The sequence below is a fragment of the Catharus ustulatus genome, chromosome 1, assembly GCF_009819885.2.
Source record: "Catharus ustulatus isolate bCatUst1 chromosome 1, bCatUst1.pri.v2, whole genome shotgun sequence".
Taxonomy (NCBI): Eukaryota; Metazoa; Chordata; class Aves; order Passeriformes; family Turdidae; genus Catharus; species Catharus ustulatus.
The window spans coordinates 65,746,826-65,768,596 of NC_046221.1; the positions used below are offsets into that span (position 1 = coordinate 65,746,826).

Sequence of the window (21,771 nt, forward strand, 5' to 3'; positions counted from 1 at the left end):
TAATAGCTTGTCTAGTAAATTTAAGTCTTCAGTGCTATAAATGCTATAAAGTCTTCAATTCATATAAATGGAACTTACTAATGACTGAAGAAGGAAAAACCAGAATTATGGTTTCCTAGACCTGCCCCTTTAATGCTGTAGTTTGCTGAAGGTCATGTCTAGTTTTCTAAATAGTAAACTCTTCTACTTGTGCAGCTTGCATTTAAAATCTTAGAATGGTCAGGAGCCAGATCAATGACTGGAGGTGAGAGGCATGGGAACCAGGAGGAGACTACGGGAGTTCCCACACCCCTTGGCACTATGGTGTATGGGCAGTGCTGGTTGGATGTCCTAGTGTTAACTCTGGTCCTCTGCTCTGGGTCTGGGTCACTCCCTGGAGTCTGTAGTAGCTCAATGTGCTGCTGCTTAGGTGCCAGTGCTTTGCTGGGAATCTCTCCAGAAAGGTTGCTGAGCCACCAGCCAGGCCTTGCTCTGGGCTTTACAGGGAAGGGGGCTGGCAGTCGGAGCACTCCTTGTTGCACCTGCTCCTGTGCCAAGCAGAAAGCACTAACAGGTCTACAGAAGTTTAAAGTGCTTGGCATGGAGAGCTTGATAAGTGCCACAACAAGTGAGATAGTTTGGGATGTGTTGAAGTCCAATTATTTTTCGTTCTTCATTCAACTTTATTGTCACTGGTTTGTGAATGAAGTGGTTGATGTGTGAGATAGTGCTATAGAAGCTGGTGAAGTATAGAAAATAAGCAGGGTGTGAGACTTGCTGCAGAGACACCAGACTAGTATTTTTTTCTTCAACAATATCCATATGAACTACTAAAATTGACATTTACTGCCACTGATAAACTTTTAAGTCATTTATACTTTCAAATAAATTGTCATTTTCTTCCCTAAGTGTCCCAACACCTTCCTTTTTTGGCAAAGCAAAATGAATAAGCCTATCCTGAGTAATACATGAATTATCTTTTCCATTATCTCTCAGGAAGTTCTGATTGTTTCTGAAACACTGCGTGCTACTGATGTGCTACCTGAGGAATGTGTCCACTCCCTCTATTGTATAAGTACGTGGTGTAACCATTAATATGAATCTGTTGTTCTCTTGTTCTTTCTGGAAAAATAATTAGCAGTTCTGAAATAGTATGGGATTTTTGTACCAAAAAAGTAATTTTTTCTGAATGTAAATTTTTATCATCTGTCTAGGTAGCTGCATCTTATCCCTAGTTATATCTGCATGCTATCATGTCTTTTTGCTTTTGTAGTTGAAATCCTAAATTAATTACTGAATCATAAATTCTGATCATGATGTTGATCAAGACAGCCTCTTAGTCATGGCATTTCTGTACCATCAAGGAAAGTATTGATTTATTCATACATACATATATATGCATATTCCTGGATAAATTAAATACTGATATATAAATACTGAGAACACTCACATATACACTTTTTCAGTCAGAAGTCCATCAGAGTAGTCCATTGTGAATTACCATCAGCTAAATAAGAGATAAGATGTGTAAATAGATATTTAATTCACAAAATTCAGATGGACTTATGTTACTTAGCATATTTGGTATTTTTAGCAGATACATGTTGAACTGAGGTACTGTATTTGTGAGAGGTCAGTTCTTTCTGGATTCTATTTATAGGCTGGCCTGGAATGCTCACATGATGATATTGTTTGTAATCTTGGGTGTTTTTATTGCCAGTGATGCTATGGCAAAGAGCTTCTCAGTATTTCCATTATACAGTTCTATTTTGAAGCTGTATACCTAGTGCCTAACATAAAGCTTGGCTTGGAGGTTGAAGATGTGACTCCTCTGCAAGTGGAATAAATCCTGTCTTTGTATTTGTGGAATAGTTATATGATTGCAGTGACTTGTATACATTTCATTATCATGTTGCTATAATAAATACTGAAACACATGCCAGTTTAAAACAAGATCTGAAAAGTAACCATGGAAAAATGGTCAAAGAATAGACAGAAAACTGAAACTCCAATATTGCAGTTTGTGAGTTCGCTCTGGTGCAGTGGAGTTTAATCCAAAATGTTGAAGCCATAAATGATTTTGAGCTCAGTTAGTGAGACTCTATTAAGAATACTAGCCAAAATTAATGTTGGCAATATTTCAGATTTTTTGTTTCAGTGTTCTTTGGTTTTATTAGGTTCACTCCAGTTCATTAGCAAAGTGTTTAAAAAAAATAATTTGAGGAGAGTAGAAATGGAGGAGCAGAAAATACAGTAATTTCACGAATACAAGCCGCACCAATTTGACCAAAATTTTGGTGGAAACCCGGAAGTGCGGCTAATATTCCGGGGCGGCTAATCTATTAACAAAATTCTAAAAGCTGCCAACACGGAAGTGAGAGCCCGCGGCAGCCCCAAGCCAAGCTGGAGCCCGGCCGGCCCCGGCAGAGGTGGGAAAGCCTGGCAGAGGCGGGGCCAGCAGTGTCGGGGGCGGGCGGCAGAGCCTGAGCCAGCAGGGCGGGGCAGGGAGGGCGGCAGAGCCTGGGCCAGCAGGGCGGGGGAGCCCGGGAGAACTGGGGCTAGCAGTGCAGGGGAGCATGGCAGAAGCAGGAAGCCCGGCGGGTGGGGCTGCCTGGCAGCGGGGGAAGCCCAGCATAATCGGGGCCAGCAGCGTGGGGGAGCCCGGCGGTGCGGGGGCCTGCAGTGCCGGCCAGGGCGAGGAAACGCGGCGGCGGTGCAGACGGGAGGGGGCGGCCGGCGAGCGTGGTGGCGGCGGCGGCAGCCCTGCCGGCGGGGCGAGCGAAAGCGGCGCTCGCGAAAGCGCCGCCGCGAGCCGCGAGCCGCGAGCCGCGAACCGCGAACCGCGAGCCGCGAACCGCGAGCCGCGAGCCGCGAGCCGCGAGCCGCGAGCCGCGAGCCGCGAGCCGCGAGCCGCGAGCCGCGAACCGCGAGCCGCGAGCCGCGAACCGCGAGCCGCGAACCGCGAACCGCGAACCGCGAGCCGCGAAAGCGCCGCCGCGAACCGCGAGCCGCGAACCGCGAGCCGCGAACCGCGAGCCGCGAAAGCGCCGCCGCGAACCGCGAGCCGCGAACCGCGAACCGCGAGCCGCGAAAGCGCCGCCGCGAACCGCGAGCCGCGAACCGCGAGCCGCGAAAGCGCCGCCGCGAGCCGCGAACCGCGAGCCGCGAACCGCGAGCCGCGAGCCGCGAAAGCGCCGCCGCGAACCGCGAACCGCGAACCGCGAGCCGCGAGCCGCGAACCGCGAGCCGCGAAAGCGCCGCCGCGAACCGCGAACCGCGAGCCGCGAAAGCGCCGCCGCGAACCGCGAGCCGCGAGCCGCGAACCGCGAGCCGCGAGCCGCGAACCGCGAGCCGCGAACCGCGAGCCGCGAAAGCGCCGCCGCGAGCCGCGAAAGCGCCGCGGGGCGGGCGCGGCGCGGCGCTCGCGAGGCGCGGCGCGGGGCGAGCGAAAGCGGCAGCGGGGCGGACGGCGAGCCCGGCGGCGGCAGCCCTGCCAGCCGGGCGAGCGAACGCGGCAGCGGGGCGGTGCTGACGGGAGAGGGGGGCCAGCGAGCCCGGCGGCGGCGGCAGCACCACCCGGCCAGCCCCGCCGAGCCGTGGCGCTGAGCTGGGCCACCCGGCCCCGTCGGCAACCATGAGCGGGCCGAGCCTGCCTGGCCCCGCCCCGAGCCAGTAAAGCCCGCTATGCCGCGATCCTGTTACTAATTGGCCAATTTGTGAAAGCTGCGCACGGATTCTCGCGACGAACGAAAGTGCGGCTAATATTCGGGGTGCGGCTTATCTATTGACAAAGACAGCAACATTGTCGAGGCACCGGGGGTGCGGCTTATAATCCGTGCGGCTTGTATTCGTGAAACTACTGTAATCAAACTGGCAGGAAAAGAATACCACTTAGGTGTAGTTATAATAAAATATGTCATAGCAAAAAGAAAAAAAAACAATTCTTTTGGTTTAAATTTTGTTTTGGTCAGCTGCCTAAAGGAATATTTCTGTCTTCTACCTGATGACTATCTTCACTAGTGGTCATTTTCTATAAGGAAAAAAGAATCTCTCTCTTGCTGCCTTCACTCCCTCTTTCCATCCCTCCTGGGTAGAATGTGATACTTACTGCCTTTCTTCACAAGCTGGGGTTGCATTTGATTTCGTGTATACAATGTTATTTTCCTGAGGTGTTTTTGGAGGTTTTTTTGAGTGAGTTCAGGATTTAGAAAGTGCTTGATACTTTTTGCAGCACTGTACAGAAATTGTATCTATTTGTAACGGCCCAAGAATCAAAAGTTATGTCTCTGAGTAACCAAAAGAATTACCCTAAATACCTTATGTGGATTAGACAAAAAAAGTGCCATTTGGAAAAGCTAGATTTCTATTGGAAGGTTACCACTTTTATATATCGTTTTTGTCTGAACGTGACAGTAATTTTTATGCAACTGATGCATAACTAAAGTAAATGTTATATTGAACCTTTGAGGTTTGGTTGTGCTTGTTAGGGATAGGTTCCTTGCCTGCAAAGAGGTTGTTTATATTAGGAAAGACACACTAAATATGAAATAGTTGCACTTCTGCTTTTCTTTTGACTAGTTACCTACAGGTATTGCACAGAGGAGAAGGTATGGATGTGTTCAGTAGGGCAAGCAAAGAATATCCATTTTTGTCACAGGTAGCACAATGTACATTAAAGCAAAATTACAATCCCAGAATGTAGCCACTCAGTTTATACTATAACAATAGATGGAAAGCTTTATTTGAAGGAAGCTTTTGTGTGTTTCATTGATCTTGATCCTCAGTATTTGTTAAGTGAGGGGTAGAAAAGCTAAGATGTTTGTATCATTCTCCATTGCAACCTGTTGAGAAGAAAACTGCAAATTAAGCAAATATTTTTAGTCCCTTAAATATGCTGTCTCTAGCCTTTTTTTTTTTTCTGGTGTACAATTTCTTGGATGCAGCTTTTGAATTGGATGATGCCACATAATTTATTTGCAATATATTTAAAGAAAAAAGGAGTACTGCGTATTGCTTCACATACCAAGCTTTAGATTTGATTGTGCATACAGGTCCAAAGGTAGAAGGATATTTTGCTTTTGAATGATATGTCAAAACTCAGTACTGTCATTTTGATTTTGGACTTTCGTATCACTTTGTTTTGTAATTGCTGCATTCTTTTGATCTGCATCTTTTTTTCTTCTGAAACAACAGTAAATGGTGTTCTGGTAATGGCATCATCATTTCAGATAATTGGGAGAAGCTAAGAGGTTCTATAGTTAATTTATGAACACTTAGTTCAAAAAACTAATGTCTAGTAACAATATTGATAGAATTTTTAAGACTCAGACTTATTTTCTACATTTCTTTTCAGCAATTCCAATATGAATGGTATTGGGTATATAATTTAGCCAAGGTTTTGCAGATGATTTGGTTTGCTTTTGAAGGGATATGCTCATTCTGCAAGATTCCTTAGCCTGTTTTTATAAAGACTTCTGGAAGATTCGATACTTAAAATAATTTTACAGTTCCAACGAGTTATTTTAAGCTGTCAAGGCACTGATATTCGTGCTTCAAGTGTTTTGGAGGAAAAGAAGCCAGCCACAACCCACAGACTTCTGACTTTTAGCTTCTCCCACTTAATAAAAATAACAGACTCAGTAGACATGAGCCACATGTCCAGCCAAAATCCTTTCTTTCTCCCCTGAACATCTTGTGTGGAGTTCTGGAGAGGTCTCTGCTTGGTCTGGTATTTCTTCTTTTATAAATGAACAGCAGAAGGGGTGAATATGGGTGTGATGGAATGTATTGGCAAGATGGTGTTGCTGCGGCTGCTCTTGGAGCATGGCAGCCACAGAAAGCTGTGGGACAACCTTCAGGTGGATTGTGGTTGAATGATAAAAGGGTGCATGAAACTCACTGTGAAACACAAAGCTCTTCTGACCTTATGTACCCAGCCATGGTTTCTGGGTTCCCTGTTCCATTTTGGAGTTGTGCTCATTCCAGCTCGGTGCTCAACAAGTGGGTGAAAAACAGTAACAGGCTGTCATGACCTACTGGGAAAGCATGTTAGGAAAGAGCAGGGAATGAGGGAAGGAGTTTCATGTCTGTACAGCTGCAAAAGCGCTCTTAACTGTTGTGTTTTATTCTGGCTCTCCTGTCTCAAAAAGGTCTGCTGGAACTAGGAAGATACAGAGAATGGTACTAAGGGTGGTGAACTTACAGACTGCTTCTACATGAAGAACCAATAATAAAGCAGGAAGTCTTTAGTCTAGAAGAAGACAGCTAAGGAGGGAGAATGGATATGGTTAGAGATCTGTACATCCAGGAACAACAGGAGGAAGGATTTACTGCCTGTTGCCTTACAAGACCTGTGGGACTTAAATTATCAGAAGGTGGATTCAGAGCCAGAGATATGTCTGTAAACTGTGGACTTTGCCACAGGATGTCAACTTTTAGAAGTCTGATTAAAAAATGGCTAGATAAATTAATATATAAAAACCCAGTCACTGAAGGCCATTAAGGTTAAAACATACCAGTCAATTCCAATTTCTCACTGTCCATGGCTGGTGAGAACACCTGTGTTTTGCAGCCGCACTAGGCTGCTGCTGGATTTGCTGCTGTGTTCATCAGGTGACTTGATTAAAGGACCTGATGGCAGTCAGAGGCAGGATCTACCCCTTCTGTGATATGGCTGTGGTCTAGCAGTCAGTACAGCTTCACCCCTCTCTCCTTGGGCTCATGTTCCCAATTGCACAGTGATGTTTGCTGTGTACGTTCTCTGCATTGGTTTCTGGTTCTGTAAAACTAAGAGAATTTTTCAAATAAAGACTGTCAAAGCAAATTAATGTTTCCCTCAACCCTCCTATCGCCTTGCATTTTTCTGGCAGAAGCACAGCTGAATGTGAGAGGCTGTGGAATGGAGTTAGGAGCAAGAAGTTGGAGAAGAGCAGAACCCTCTTAAACTGGCTTTGCCTCTTTGGCAATTATAGTGAGGTATTCTTAGAGCAGCTGTTGCCATTGTCTTAGTCTGAAGCTTACTCATTCTGCCTCAGATCTGAAACAGCATACACACTTGAAATCTTACCTGTTTTTCCTCCTCCCCATTCTCCTGCAGAGATAAAACTATTTCACCTGCAGCGTAATTAAAGATAAAAATCTCTGCTTTCAAAGGTTTCCTTTCTCTGAGATATTCTCAGAAAGAATTTGCTAGCTGAAGTGGTTCTTCAGGTTTCGAAAATAAAGCAATTTCTATGGTTCTCACCTCCTTTCTAGTTTCTAATGCAAACTGAAATGTGTCATGATTCTTCCCTTTGTAATTCACAGAAGTTAGGCAACAGTTCTTCAAGAGTACTGAAGGAATATAGGAACGTCTGGAAAGAGTTATGCTTTCTGTGCAGATTTTTTTGTCCTTTATATATTTTCCAATTTTTTAAAATGCAAATAGTCCTTCATAAACAACTGAGTATGAATGCAACCTAGGAACAATGCCATACTAAGAGACTCTTGGTAGCATTGGACTTGGTAGTATCTTGGACTTTTGTTGCATTCTCTGCATTTCAGGTGCACTGTGCTTAAGAAGTATAAATTCAAACTGATTTGAAGAGGAGAACTGCGAAACCTCCCTATGTAGAAGTGTGTTTAGAGCTGCGAGGGAAGTGCAGCATATGAGAGCACATGTAAAAAACCATGTTTGATTGAAGGGCTAAATTACAGGATAGTGTTGGTTCAAGAACAAAATAACTGAGATTCAATCTCTTCACGATCAAAATTTGGGAAAGCTTTCTGGACAGCAGGAGAATGAGTCAAAATAATTAAAAGTCAATGCTGTTCTGCTTCATGGAAGGCTACTCAATCTCAAAGGACTTTATGGCATTATTTCCTGTGACAGACTATATGACAGAGATTCTAGGTCTCTGTTTTATTGCTTTATTCAGCCAGCTAATGTGTATTGGCAGATGTAAACTCACTCTTTGGCTGTAAGAATAGACACAAATAATTTTTGTTTCTTTTCAGGAAATACTGAAAATCCGTTTTGGTTCTTAATTGTCTGATTACATTAATGACTTGTGCACCATTATACTGTGATCTCTTTCTAGACTTTCTAAAAGCCATCAGTGTCTGTGAGGTCTGAGATGACTTCTGTTTGTCTTCACTGTCTTGTAAACTGCATTCTTCCTGTGTTTGTGAATCTGTGAGTTCACATTTGCTCTTTGAAATCACCTTTTCTTATATTGAAAACTGCTTGTAATACTTAATCAGGAATTTTACTGTTGACCTACACTGTAGTATTGTTGGTGGTTTTGAAATGAGTTGAAATTTTTATGGGACAGAGCCCAACTCCTTTCGGTATTGTGAAAATGAAGTCTATTGTAACAAAAAAAGTAAATTATGCTGCTCTTCTGTTTTTGAGTTAAGCAGTACACATGCTGGCATTTAGCTGTGGACTCATTCTCCACTGAGGCACTTCAAAGTGGTAACTGTCTTCCCTCTATAGTAGAGACTCTATGTAAAGTCAGCAGTAAATCAGCTTTGCCTGTTTTCCCCATTTACATTGCTGACTTGCACATGCAAATCTTTTAAGATTTATTCTAATTTGTACCTTATCCCTTCTCAGTCTCTCTGAGTATTTTTTCAGAGTTTGTCTTTAGGCATTTCATTTCCACTGCAGCTGTACCGTCACTTTCTTAGTAATGCCTCTGACCATCTGCTTAGAACTAGAGAATTGGCTACTGTGATGTTAAAAGTAGTACTGTCAAAGCTTGTTCACTGAAAATCAGGAGGTGAAACCCGGATATCCAACTTTGCCTGGTAACTTCACTGGATGAGCACAGTGAATAATACTCTTTACAAAAGACTACCTGTATTTTTTTCAAGATGTGGAAAAAATTTGATCATAAAAGCTAGGTATGAAACCCCACTCAAGGTTGTTGAGCTGCCACAAATTTTATATGACATTGAATTTATTTTTTTTCTGTGAAACTGTTATGTATGGGTTGGTGTGGGGACACATGATCTAAGGATTTTTAGAGGTGTTTTGTTATTGATTTCTTTAAAATTGACACATGTCTGTGATTAAAAGTTCCTGAGTCTCAAGCCTTGCAGATTTTATTTTATACATTTATATATTCATATTTTATATATTTATGTATGTAATGTCAATGCTACTGCTGTGTACCACATCTTTAAAAATGATTGTAGCTTTTTTTACAAGAGTGTTGAGGTTGGAGGCCATCTGGTTCAACCCCTTACTCAAGCAGGGCCACCTAGAGCAGGTTGAGCAGGACTGAGTCTAGACAGCTTTTGAGTATTTCTAAGGTGGGAGGGGAGTCTCCAACCTCTGTGGGCAGCTTGTGCCTGTGCTTGGTCACACTCAGAGTGAAAAAATGGGACTTCCTTTGTTTCAATGTGTACCCATTGCTTCCGGTCATGTTACTGGGCACCATTGAAAAAAGCCTGCTTCCCTCCTCTTTGCAGCCTCCCTCAGATAAATATCTTATATATCTTGATGAGATTCCTCTCAAGCCTTCTCTTCTCCAGGCTGAACAATGCCAGCTTCCTCAACCTCTCTTCACAGAAAAAATACTCCCGTTCTTAATACTTAGTTGTTTTTTTTATTGTGATTTTATTCTCCATCATATCAAGCCAGGCTTCTTTAAGAACATGAATTCAACCATTTAGAATTCAATTAGATCTAGCAAAACAATTTGCTTAATATTGGATTGAAATGTCATCTGGATCTTTTAATTTGTTACCTGTTAAGTTAATGTATTTCAGTCATAAGGTAGCCCTTGTTTTTTTAGCTCTGCAAAGATGTTAGACTTGTAGTGCTGCTACAAGTCTAAGTATTTCCTATATTGTTGTACAAAAGCAGTGTGCACTTCATTTTTCAGTCCAGGAAGGCTCGGAGATCTTGGCTTTTTTTTCCACAGTGCTCATTGTAGTGATTGGTTAGAAGTGTGGTGTGTTTGTCACTGCTGTAATTTGTGATTTTTCATAAAGCATCTGGCAAGGCGGTGGTTGTCATTTCCACCAAGTACGCGTTACGTGCATCCCATAATGCCTGCTAGAGGGGCCTGACCTGCTAGCTTTGCTGGAAAAAAAGAAAGTGCTGTGGTTCAAAGTAACATAATATGCATTCAAGTTGTTCACAAATTCACAGGTCACTGGAGAAGAGGAGCCTGTTAAATACTTTTATTTCCTCACATCCCTTGTCATCTAGCATGTTCTCTTTTATCTTTCTGGTGTCTACTAGAAGGGCATCTAACCTTGGTCAGATGAAAAGAAAATGTCTGAGTGCCATAGCAGTTGCCACCCATCTCTACTGGGAATGATCTCTTCTCAGATTGTAGAAATGCATTCAGCTTGTACCTTTCCATGATAGATTCAGTAACTTAGTGCTTGATGCCATCTCTCTGTAAAGGTGGTACCTGCTGATTTGTTAGCTGATAAATTTGGAGCACACTCCATGAAGAATTTTTCTAACCATTGGATTAATTGTGTGGTTCATTTCATGGCACACACTGATTTACTTCTTAAGTTTTACAGAGCTCGTAGAAAGATTTCTAGAGGTGTTGCTTGCATGAGTGCTGTATAAAAATAAAGTCTCTTCAGCACTTTTAGGTGTTTGTCCTGCAATAGCTCAGGAGATCTTACTCATTATTTATGTAGAGTTGATTTGAGTTTACATTCTTGGTATATTGTTCCACACACTAAACCTTATTTATCACGTGAATCATCATCATCATCTTTCTGTGCATTACATTCACTTTCTGGTAAATGGTAACAGTTGTTAATGCTGTCTGTTAAAGCAAATAATGTCATCTCAAAGTTACCAAAACAGGTGCTGCTGCATTCAGCTGAGATAGACTTTTTTTTTGCAAAATGCTTTTGGTGAACTTGCTGTGCTAAAGTGTATTGTCATCAAACCTAAGTTTTAATTTTAATTACCAATTAATGGACGGTATTTTCCTTCTGATAGGTTCATTTAATATTCATGTCAATAAAAACACATGCTAGGATAAAACAAAAACATTAATTTGTGAGTTTTGCTGAATCTCAGTTAACTTTTTCATACTGTAGTTGCTTGAAGAGGGTTGCAGAACTGTGTGAAAGGATGAAGTGTCAAACCAAATTAGCATCTCTCCTGAAGTCTCATTAGTAAAATAAAGTAGATGGCAATTGAATGATAGTTTTCCCTGTTATGATAAAGGAATGTGACAGTGAAACCTGGGACTTCTTGTCTGTTGACCAGTCAGAATACATAGTCAAGACTGGTGCACATGCAGTAACTTCTCAACAATATTCTTGTCCTGAGTATGAAAAATATGCTTATCTTGCAGCAAAATAGAATGGTGTGGTTTGTTTTCCCCCCATTTGTTGAGGGAAGTAAGGTGTTACAACCAACGTTCAGATCCAGTTACTTGATTTGCACCTATGTTTTAGTTCTTTCTAGTACACAGGCTTTCCACTGATGAGAGATCTTCTGTCTTTTGCCTTGTCAGTGAAGCTTTTGTTTGCTCTGTTTATGTCCTTTCTGCAAATTGTAGTTTTGAATTGGAGTTTTGAACCAGCAAACTAACAAAGTAAAATTTCATTTATGAAATTCTGTGTTGCTTATCAAATTTCTTTCATGTACCCTTGGAAGTCATCTGTCTTGGATTACGTTCTGTATATAGTGATAAAATAGCAGTATATTTTTCAAAAGCTTTGAGCACTACTTCCACAAGGGTATATCTTCACAGGTGTTTTGATGGTTTTTACAAGCAGTATTTCTGAAGGAATGGTAAAGGAGTAGTAGTGTTGAAAGGGAACATTTTTCATTGACGTTGGAAATTACGATGTCGTTAATAGCAGTCCGTAGCCAGCCACAGTGACAGGTTGGGTGTGAGAGTCTCCATGGAGTTTGTGCACCAAGTTGAAATGCCAGTTATTGCTTGGGGTGTTTCCTCCTCAAGAGCACTGGTAATAAATGCAATAGGATAAGAATAATGGGTGCCTAATAAATGCCACTGCAATTTTATTAACACTATAGCATGTTTGCCCTGACAGCTGTTTCATTGCATTCAGGCTAAGAATCATTCATTGGAGACTACCCTTAAGGGCTAGCAGATCTTGGGTTCTGAGATCAGATTATTTTTCCCTTCCCTCATTTCCTTATCCTGATTAGTTAAACGTGATTAGGTGGTAAAAATCTACTCGTTTAGATTCTTGCACATTCAGTTTTACTGAAAAGGAGAGGAAAAGAATGGGTTTTAAAAGGGACAGGACTACTTGATAATGTGCCTGGGAGCATCAGGTAGACTTTCATTATTTTGCCTCTTTGTCATGAGGCTATAGCTGGATGTTAGTAAGAACAAACTTGTTATCCTTGTGGTTATACACTTGTATAGCAGTGTAGCAGGTTTTCATTACAATAACTAGAGTCTTGGATAAGTTTTGAATTAGTATGATTAAAGACTTGGTGAAAATAGATCATTTAACTTGGTGGGTTCTAGATGGGGTCTCAGCAGGATTGCATTAGAGCTCTTGCATCTCAGGAGAGTGACAATTTTGGTTGGTTTTTGCCTTTTCAGTGAAACTAAACAAATTAACTGAAATGGGTTTTTAAAACCCCCCCAACTCATTTTATGTGGGAGAGTATTCAGATTTTAGATTTTTTTAGTGAGTTTTCTAACAGAGCAATAAATGAATCTTTCTGCTGATGGGTGGTGACTGGTCTCTTAAGGCAGTTGCTGTTTGCCAAGTTATGTACAGTTGTATGTAGGGCAGGTATCAGACCTTTTTCAGACTATCAGGCTTACATGGCATCAAGGCTTCTGTGTAAAGGTTAGAAACGCTTGACTTTCACAGCAGCAGATTGTTGGCATTGGAATAATAATGCCTTGGGTAGTAAAAATACTCAGAATTTGGGAGTGAAAGTAAGTTAGAAACTAATGATGTTTCTGGACAGCTGTCACTTTGTCTTCCATCTTGTAAATGTCAGAATATAATGCCTTTCACTTAATTTAATGAGCTTGGGTTGGTTTCATAACCTGGTTACTTTCCTTGTTGTAATGACTGAACTTCAGTAGAACCATATTATGGTGAAATATCCAGGCGTCTTTGTTTCTTCTGTGTCATGGAAGTCACTCTACTACTGTAATGTCTATTTTGTTTCATTTGCACTGCAGTATTTGTCTTTCTGAAATCAGTGTCTGACTTTTCTCTTTGCATGTGGTAGGTTTCTGTAAAGCATGTGAGAACAGCTTATTATTAGAGTATGTGTCTGTTTCTCATGGTGTTTCTGATTATGATCAGCTACCACCTTATTATGCAGACACTTGCTCAAATTGCTTTACTTGTTAAAATGTTTGGGGTTTTTTCGCTGGTCTTCAAAGGATTATTTTGTCTATAGAACAGGCTTTTGCTGGGTAGGAGGATTAAATAGGGCATGTGTTGCTCACCTTATGCAAGAATATAAAATAAGTAATTATTTATATTTGTGTATGTATGTGTGCTCACACAGTATGTAAAGTAACTCTTCCAAGGATCCCATGAAGGAACTGTGATGCCAGCTTCATTACAGAGGTGGGATGCTGTTCCCTTAAGGGCATTGCCCCTGCCCTTTACTTTACCTTGTGTTTAGAAAATTCATGGGAGAAATGGGCAAATAACTGTCCTTTTTCTGTGTTCTTTGTAGAGAAACTGGTGTACTACCAGTAGTTTGCTGTGTATAATCACCTGAAATTTCTGCTGTGGCAGACTGTGATCTTTATCTAGGTAGTTTAGTACAGTGTTCATCAATAATACAAAACCACGCTTTTTAAGGTGCTTGGTATCAAGCCTGCAGGTAACAACCAGCAGTGATAAACCAGGAGACAAGGAAGGGTCCTAGAGCTGCATGACCTTACTGTGAAAGATAGGAGAAACACGATCTCTCTGCCTCTACATAATTTACACTGTTTGTAGTTAGGAGTGCTGAGTGCTTACTGTCTCTGCTGCTGCCACTCTGGAAGCTGCACACACATGGATAAACAAAGAGTGCAGTTACTTCTGTCCTGGATAGCGAGGCACACTCCTTACAACAATCTTCCCACAGGTTTGCTCCCTTGCACTCTACCATTGTGTGAGGCAAACACACACTGCTGCTGACAGACTCAGTCTGAGCTGAAAGGCAGCCTGATTTAAAAAAAACCAAATTTAAAACCACTCAAAAATACAATAATATTTATTTTGAACAACTGATCTTCAGACTCCAGAGATGCTGGAGCAGTGAAATGTAAGAGATATTGTTTTTATCAGGATGATCTTTGCCATTTGATCACCATTTTGCTTAGAGGAAAGACTCTTTTATATGACAAGTTGAAAAAAACCTGAAGAATTTTCTCCATTTTCTTGTATCCTGGTAATTGCATGTAATAATGCTTTTGACCAGTGACCCTGAAGAGTACATCAATGACTATGTAACCACGAAATGTAAGCAATTTTATATTTGGAAAGTCAGTCAGTACTGTGAATTTGCTGTGGTTGCACATGTGATGAGAGCAAAAAAGTTTTTTCAAACTTAGTGTCTTAGATGTTGACTTTCGGTGTAGTCAGCTAACAAGAGCTGCAGACTAATCTGATTCATTCCTTCATAGATACTGTGTGTGGTTATTTAAAATAACTGGTTATGGTTGCTTCATCTTATTTACTAATGTGAGAAAGTATAGGGAAAAAAAAATCAAATACTTTCCGAAATGTGAAATAATTATAGTACAATTGTGACCTACTTGGCTGCTTAGAACAGTTGAATTGGAGATGAATTGGGCTGTGTGCATGTTCCAAAGAATCTAAGACCTGTTTTTCAGAGCTGCCTTGTTCATCTGTCTCCTTTAATGTAGAGTACCCGGTTTTATGCCTACTTTCTTGTTTTATAATGTACCTTGTCCCTGCTGAAGGTGACTTTCTTGACTTGAGGGTTGGGGGTGGGTGGGGTGATGAAGATTCGTTACATGAAATGTAGAGAAAAAGTAGTTCTTTCATGGTTTTTTTGATGTATAAAATGTCTTTCCTTCTGGTGGAAGCAACATTTGGTTGGGAATGCTGACTACAATCACTAAGGGACAAAAAAATTTTATTTTGAAAGTTACCGAGTCTTTAGGATGACAGTATCATGTACTTCTGGATGCTCATAGTGCAAACGTGTCTTCTGTTGCATGGGACTAGTTTTCGAGTCAGAATATACAATATCATCTTGTATCAACATTTTATGACAAAAAGAGACTTCTATGAGAGAGAATGTAGATAGTTTTAAAAAGTGAAGAACTTTGCTGCTATTAAACTGCTAGCAAAATGCACTTCTCTTGTGATGTGCTGTCACAGGCAATGGGCTGAGATGCTAGAAAGAAAATGTGAGTGCAGTCAGGAAGACTTCTCATTTGTGTGCTGACACAGAACATGAGGACTGACATTTTGTGAGTCACTTCACTTGGCAAATGTGGTAAGTATTGAGTTTAGTTTCAGCAAGAGATAACAGGAAAAAAAATTGACATTAGCACAAGCCTTTCTGTAACCTATCTTTTTTATCTAGTTTAAAGTTTGGAGTAGCTAAGCACTCTGAGATCCTGATGTGTGTTAGCCAAGCAGGGCAGGAGAGGCTTAGTACTGTTGTGAAACAAAAAACCTGAGTAGATATCCACAGAAGACACTGCTCAGTAAAGTTAGAAAATCATTCTAGTGATATTTTACTGAAGTCATGGTGACTTAAGGACAAAGGCAGGAGGAAGCCCACAAGTTCAGTGGGGCTTTGTGGTCATGAGATTCATACTTTTCCTTTGACCTGGTAGAGTATTTTTCAGACTCTTGGTTGTATTTGCTTGGGTTTTGAATTCCAGGCGTGTGAAAAAAGTTAGTCTTCTGTGTGAGTGTACACTTTGAAGATGCCCATCGGGTTAAACCAAAATCTGCTGTTGCGCAGATGCATTATGAGGTTAGGTAACTTGGCTAATTTCCTGAAGTATATGCTCACTGTCTACTTTAGAGGAGATTTTGTTGTCACTCAAAAGGTATACCTGTATCTTGTCATTGGCACCATGGATGACTAGACATGGAATTAAAAATTCCTGGAAATAAGCATTTTAGTTGCTGTATCTCTAATCTGATGTCCATATGTGTGTTGTGTGTGTCTCTACCTTTCCAACCCCAGCTGTGACACTGAATGACCACATTTGTATGGTCATTGTTTGGTACAAATTGAGACAGCTTCAGTTATCTGTGAAGCTGAAGAGTGCTGGTTTCTGGAAGTGGAAAGAAGTATGGAAACACATATTTTTAAAAGAAAGGCAGCAAAGCAAGCAAAAAAATGTATGGCAAAAATTGGTTAGGCTAATGCAGGATTTATAGCACATCTTTAAGCTGCCACAGATGTGATTTTCTGTAAACAGTTCTTTAGTTATTAGTCTGAGTCCTTTGATTGAAGTATTTTGGAGTGTTTCCATCTGAATCACTATCAGAACAATGGTTACACTGAGTTGATTAGCTGAAATATCCAAATAGCTTAAAAATTTGTCCTGTGAGTTATATAGCTGGCTTATTCCAGAGGCCTTTGATCATGCTGCTGTTGGTGATGCAGGGAGTTGCTGAAGTTGGTATTAAGAGTTAGGAACACATGGATGTGACATATGGTAGGAAGCTGCAGCTCCTTGTGCTTTGAAGTCCCAGAGATCAATGATGCTACTGGGAAGCTCTACCAGGGGTTTAAAAAGCGACTATTATGCTTTTCTTGAAATAGACATCAAAGTGAAGTTAGAGGAGGCTTCCAAAAAGGTAGTGGCTTACACTACTTAGGTAAATATCTTAAGAATTATGTGTCAAACCATTTGTTTACTTCAATGATATTCTGTACCTTTTCCAATTAGGGCTTATAAGAAAGAGCTCAGGAAGAAAAAGCAGTTGATAAATTTTCTGTTGGATTTTACTTCCAAATAAACTACTTAGGACTTCTGCTGAATCTGTACAGCAGTCTATCAGGAATTCTCTAGTAAAGCTGTTATAATCCTGAATTATTTTTCAAGGTATGAGTGTATTTAAATGCTTTCCAAAAAACTTTGGATGACTTCTTCCAATAGGAACTTCCAAGAGAAGTTTAGAGATGGTGCTGGGACTCTGTCTAGACAAGCTGATAACACTGTAATTGCATCACATCTGAAAATGGATTAAAATGGTAATATTCAGGGTCGAACTAAATGTATTTTTCAAATGGATAAGAGTGCATTCTGTGCAAGTTCTGAGCCACCTGTACATGACCTAGCCATGGACTGAACTGTGTAACCACCAGTAATGAAAGGGTAAAGCTGCAGCGAGTGGTTTGGCTGGAGGCAAACGGTGTTTGCATTACACCAGTCCCGTGTCCCAGCTCTAAGTTCTGTTTCAGGCAGATGTGTCATCTGAGGTACGAGCTGAGAGTAGGCAGAAAAGATTGCATAAGATGTGTTTGCGGATTTGCGTCCCTTCGGAGTTTTTTGCTGAGCCCTTGTATTGTGGGTTGCTAAGAAAACTGCTTAAAGTGTTTTGTGTCTTCCCTGCCCTCCTCCCAGTTTGGTGGGGTTGGTATGTGCAGACTGGTGGATGAAAGCATGGCTTGGTCCCAGGTGTTTCTGCACTGAGAGTGTAGCCTCTTGATATCTTTGATTTTTGTGTAGTGTGTCTGTTGCTATACCTTTCATCTGTGTCCTTATCTTATAAATCTTACTGCATTCTCTGCTTATGTTGTCTATAGACCTTTCTTGTTGTGTTTTTTCCTCTTCATCCACATTTTCTTTTTTCCTTCACCCGTGCTTTTTTTCCCTTGATGTGAAGAGCAAGTGGAAATTTCTTATTTCCATATATAACTTAATCATATGCTTAAGGTTGTAGTTTTGATGAATGGCCTAAATCAGTCTAGTTCTGCACTGTATGTTCACCTCCTCTTTTGCATTGGCATCAGTGAGCACAGGACTGCACAGCGAGACAGAGCAGCGATCTCACTTGAAACCAATCCCACCAGAAAAACCTAAGCTGATTTAATTTATAATGTGACCACATTCCTGCCAGCAAAAGCATAAAAGCATTTAAGGAGAATTTGAAGTACTGTGAGCTGGTGTCTTTAGACTCTGGGTTTGTCATCCCTGTGTTATTTCTGATAGGGCTCACTGGAGTTGAGTGTGAAGGGTGATGGTGGCTTTGCATTGGTTTTTTATGCTCTGTGTGGGCATTCTATGACCAGGGAGAACACAGCCTACACAGGTTTCTTTTTCTTCGCTTCTAGAATCTCTGCAAGGAACATTTGCTTGACTCTTACCGTGGACATGCTTGTGTAGCACTGCTGAACTCAGTGGGACTTCACCTGGCACATTGGTCTGCCAGTTGGCAGGCTTGGTTTATTTGCCACCAGAGGCTGTGTTTCATCGTTTATGACAAAACAGATACTTGTCTTTCTTCAGGAACGCAGCTCTGCTAGATTTTTATATCTATAAGGAATCTGATACTTTCTTTTTAATGTGGAGTAGCATTGGTAATTAAGTAATTACTGGCTAAAAATATGTGCTGTGTCATTTAAATATCTTCAGATCTGATTACTCGCCAATACATTGTGGATTAAACAAAAAGTTCAAATTATTTTAATGACATACACTGACACTTTTATCTGCTCTCTTCTCTTTTTATGTGAATGGTGTATTCATGCTTCTCATCACTATTGCTGGGTTTATTGCCAATCATCTAGAAAACCACCAAAGGTAAGTATTTTGTCTCTTTTTACATTAGTATCAGCTTGAAAATATTGAGCACTGCACAAGTGTTGGGCATATTGCTTTAGTATTTGAACAACACAGCTTCAAAAAATGAAAGCATATTTAAAAATCTTTTATTCAAACTTCAGAGTTAAAAGCTTCATAGTTTAAGAATATATTTTAATCCAATTGACATGCAGAAAAGGCACATTGCTTGTTAAAGCTGTGACCAGGAAAAGCCAAAATTTTAATGCAGTCTTAAAAACATTTGAAAGACTGAATGAGTAGTGTGTGTCAAATGTTTCATTACACACAGTTCTGTTTAAAAATTCAAATACTTTTTTTAAAAGGCAACAAAAACCATCAAGTAATAAATAAACCATTTTTTTGCACTTGACAATAGTCAGGAGTTAGTAATTATTGCAAAAGTTGCTGAAGTGCACCAGAATTCATGTAGAAAAGATTTTCTGTGTTGTTAGTAGTGCAGAGGGAGGGCAGAAGAACAAGCGATGAACTAATATCCCTATTGGGGCATTTAATAAAATTCTTCTATCAGTTGATATTCTTAATAAAAGAGAGTTTGATCATTGTTAATTTTTTTTTTTAAAGGATGAAAACTCCTTCTTTCAGTTTTTGTAATTCCACCAAAAAACATTGTTTTTACAAGAGCCTTCATTTTCTGTCGTGCATCATTTGTGTTCCATTATGGGCAGATAAAGTTATTCTGGACATTATGTAAAAGCTTACGTATGGCCTTGTCCTTGACAAAACCAGAACAGCTGCATGCTTGTGCGTAAATGTCACATTATTGTTAGGTATAGTTGGATGGTCATTAATATCCTTAAGCTGTACTGCTGAAACTTATGATATTATATGAAATATTTGTCTGATTGAGACAGAAGAAGGTTAGTGCCATCTGTGCAAAATTGGCATTGCTGAGTTTATAAAGACGCGGTATGAGATTTCTTGATTTACACAGTGTTTAGGGTGCTGCACATAGTTGATTTTAAAATAAAAAATTTTTAAAATTAAATTTTGTAAATATTGGAAGACTCCTTAATGTACTACAGTAATTTCACAACTACAAGGCGCACCCTTTTGACTAAAATTTTCCTCTGAACTCGGAAGTGTGCCTTATAGTCCGGTGCGCCTTATCTGATGGACAAAGTTCAGAAATTTGCCAAACCGGAAGTTAGAGCTGCGAGCCGCGGGGGGAGTCGGCAGGGCCACGGCTGCCAGGTGGAGGCGGGGTGGAGCAGCGGCGGGCACACCCCGGCCCTGTGCAAGCGGGACGGCCCCTCTAGAGGCACCCCCCGGCCCCGTGGAGGCGGGTCGGCCCCTCTACAGGCACGCCCCAGCCCTGTGGAGGGGGCACGGAGGGGCAGCGGCCATGCCCCGGCCCCGCCGGGTACAGGCGGGCCTGGGGACCTGAGACACCGGAGCCTCAACCAGAAATCGTGCGGGAGGAGCTGGGGGCGGAGCCTCACTGCAAAAACAAAGTGTGCCCTATAGTCCGGTGCGCCTTATCTGATCTACAAAGTTGCGAATTTTGCCGACTCCCGGGGGGTGCGCCTTATGGTCGTGTAATTACTGTACTTTATCATCAGCCATGGATAAATTGTTTTCCCAATTCAGCTTGGTGGCTCAAAAGCTGGGATAAAAAAATTTATGTAAGGATATTGGGGTGGTATTTTGCTTTATATTTTGCTATTTCTGCAAACATCGCATTGAAGTATAATTTTGTGACGAAGGTAAAACGGTTGTTCTGAGATCTGTGAGCTGTGTCCCAGGGTCCCTTCAGATTTTCTCTCCACACTTCTTCAACCCTGTCATAGGTCTTGTGTTTGTCATAGTGACCAACTTTTTTTTCCAGTTCTTTAGTTGCTTCCATTGACATTAAACTGTCTGGTGTAGACTCTGTCTGCCATTTCCTCATGTATCTCCTGTATTACTTATCTCCATCAGCACTTGTAAGATGGATGTAGAAACACCTGCCCAGTGAATGAAAACTTCCCTTCCTTAGTTCTCCCTTCCTTTCCTTTTTAGGAACCTGGTAGCCCCGTAAGTCACACAGCCTGTCAGACTGACTGCTTCTCAGTGAAAGCAAAGTGTGATTAATTGACCACCTCCTAGTCAGATAGAAATGGCTCTTAAACATTGACCATACATTTGGAACATTTTATAGCTGCATGGACAATGTGTTAGGGATTATGTTCAATCTGGGTAATGCATTGCTAAATGCTGGAAACCCTAGACCTCTGCCTGGCTTATGCTGAGGATTAGACTTCAGAAGAATAATGAATGTGAAATTAAACTCCTTTTGAAACTAATTATGTAATTTGGCTTAAACTAGAAAGCAGTTAATATTGGTATGGTACTCATTACCTGTAAGTGGTTTCCATAATATACTTACATGCATAAATCCTTAAAATTATTATTTCTTCAAGCCATTGATTAGAAAACCTAATGAAAACAAGTTGTGCAAAATATTTTTTTGGCTTTTTAAAATGTGGGCACCCATTTGTCTGTCTTTTCATATTCTGTGATATATTACTGCAGCAGCAGGCATAATGACTCCTTCTAGTTTAAAATCTAATTAAAATCTGTAATTTAATTTTAAAGCGACAGATTAATTTGAGACAAAACTCCAGATTTTTTTACTGACATGTGATGGATGCATGGACCTGCATCCCAGTTTGCCCTTTTGAAGAAGCTATAACTTCCAGTTGTTTCCTTAGCAAAATAACCATCAGCTCTCAAACTTCTGCAGGTATTCACTGAAGCAATTAAAGCCCCATATCTTTTGTTTTCTTAAATGTTGTGGCTATGAGAACAAATATTTTGTACAATTTCTAATAGTTGCTAACACTCGAAGTATAGTTCTCTATTAACCTAGAAATGACCTACATAACTTACTTTATTTAGGCTAACGTGAACACTTACAATGACTCTGGATATAGTAGTACCAGGATCCAGCACTTCCCAGCTAGTTCTTTCTCATAAATTTTCATTTTTATATGATTGTACTGAACATACCCAGTTCATCCCTTCATTCAAAATCCTTGGTTTGTAACCTACTACC

General features: G+C 40.9%; 1 protein-coding gene across 4 annotated transcripts in view; it reads left to right on the forward strand.

Moving 5' to 3' along the window:
* The window catches only part of KIF13A (kinesin family member 13A), a 113,585-nt gene that overhangs the window by 24,462 nt on the left and 67,352 nt on the right, over positions 1 to 21,771 (forward strand). For 3 of the 4 annotated variants that reach the window (XM_033054127.1, XM_033054101.1, XM_033054111.1), the window contains exon 3: positions 18,683 to 18,695. In XM_033054127.1, the coding sequence (XP_032910018.1) occupies positions 18,683 to 18,695 (13 nt within the window). Of the gene's footprint in view, positions 1 to 17,520; positions 17,571 to 18,682; positions 18,696 to 21,771 lie in introns of those variants that run through there. The other variant, XM_033054117.1, reaches the window with a different exon arrangement.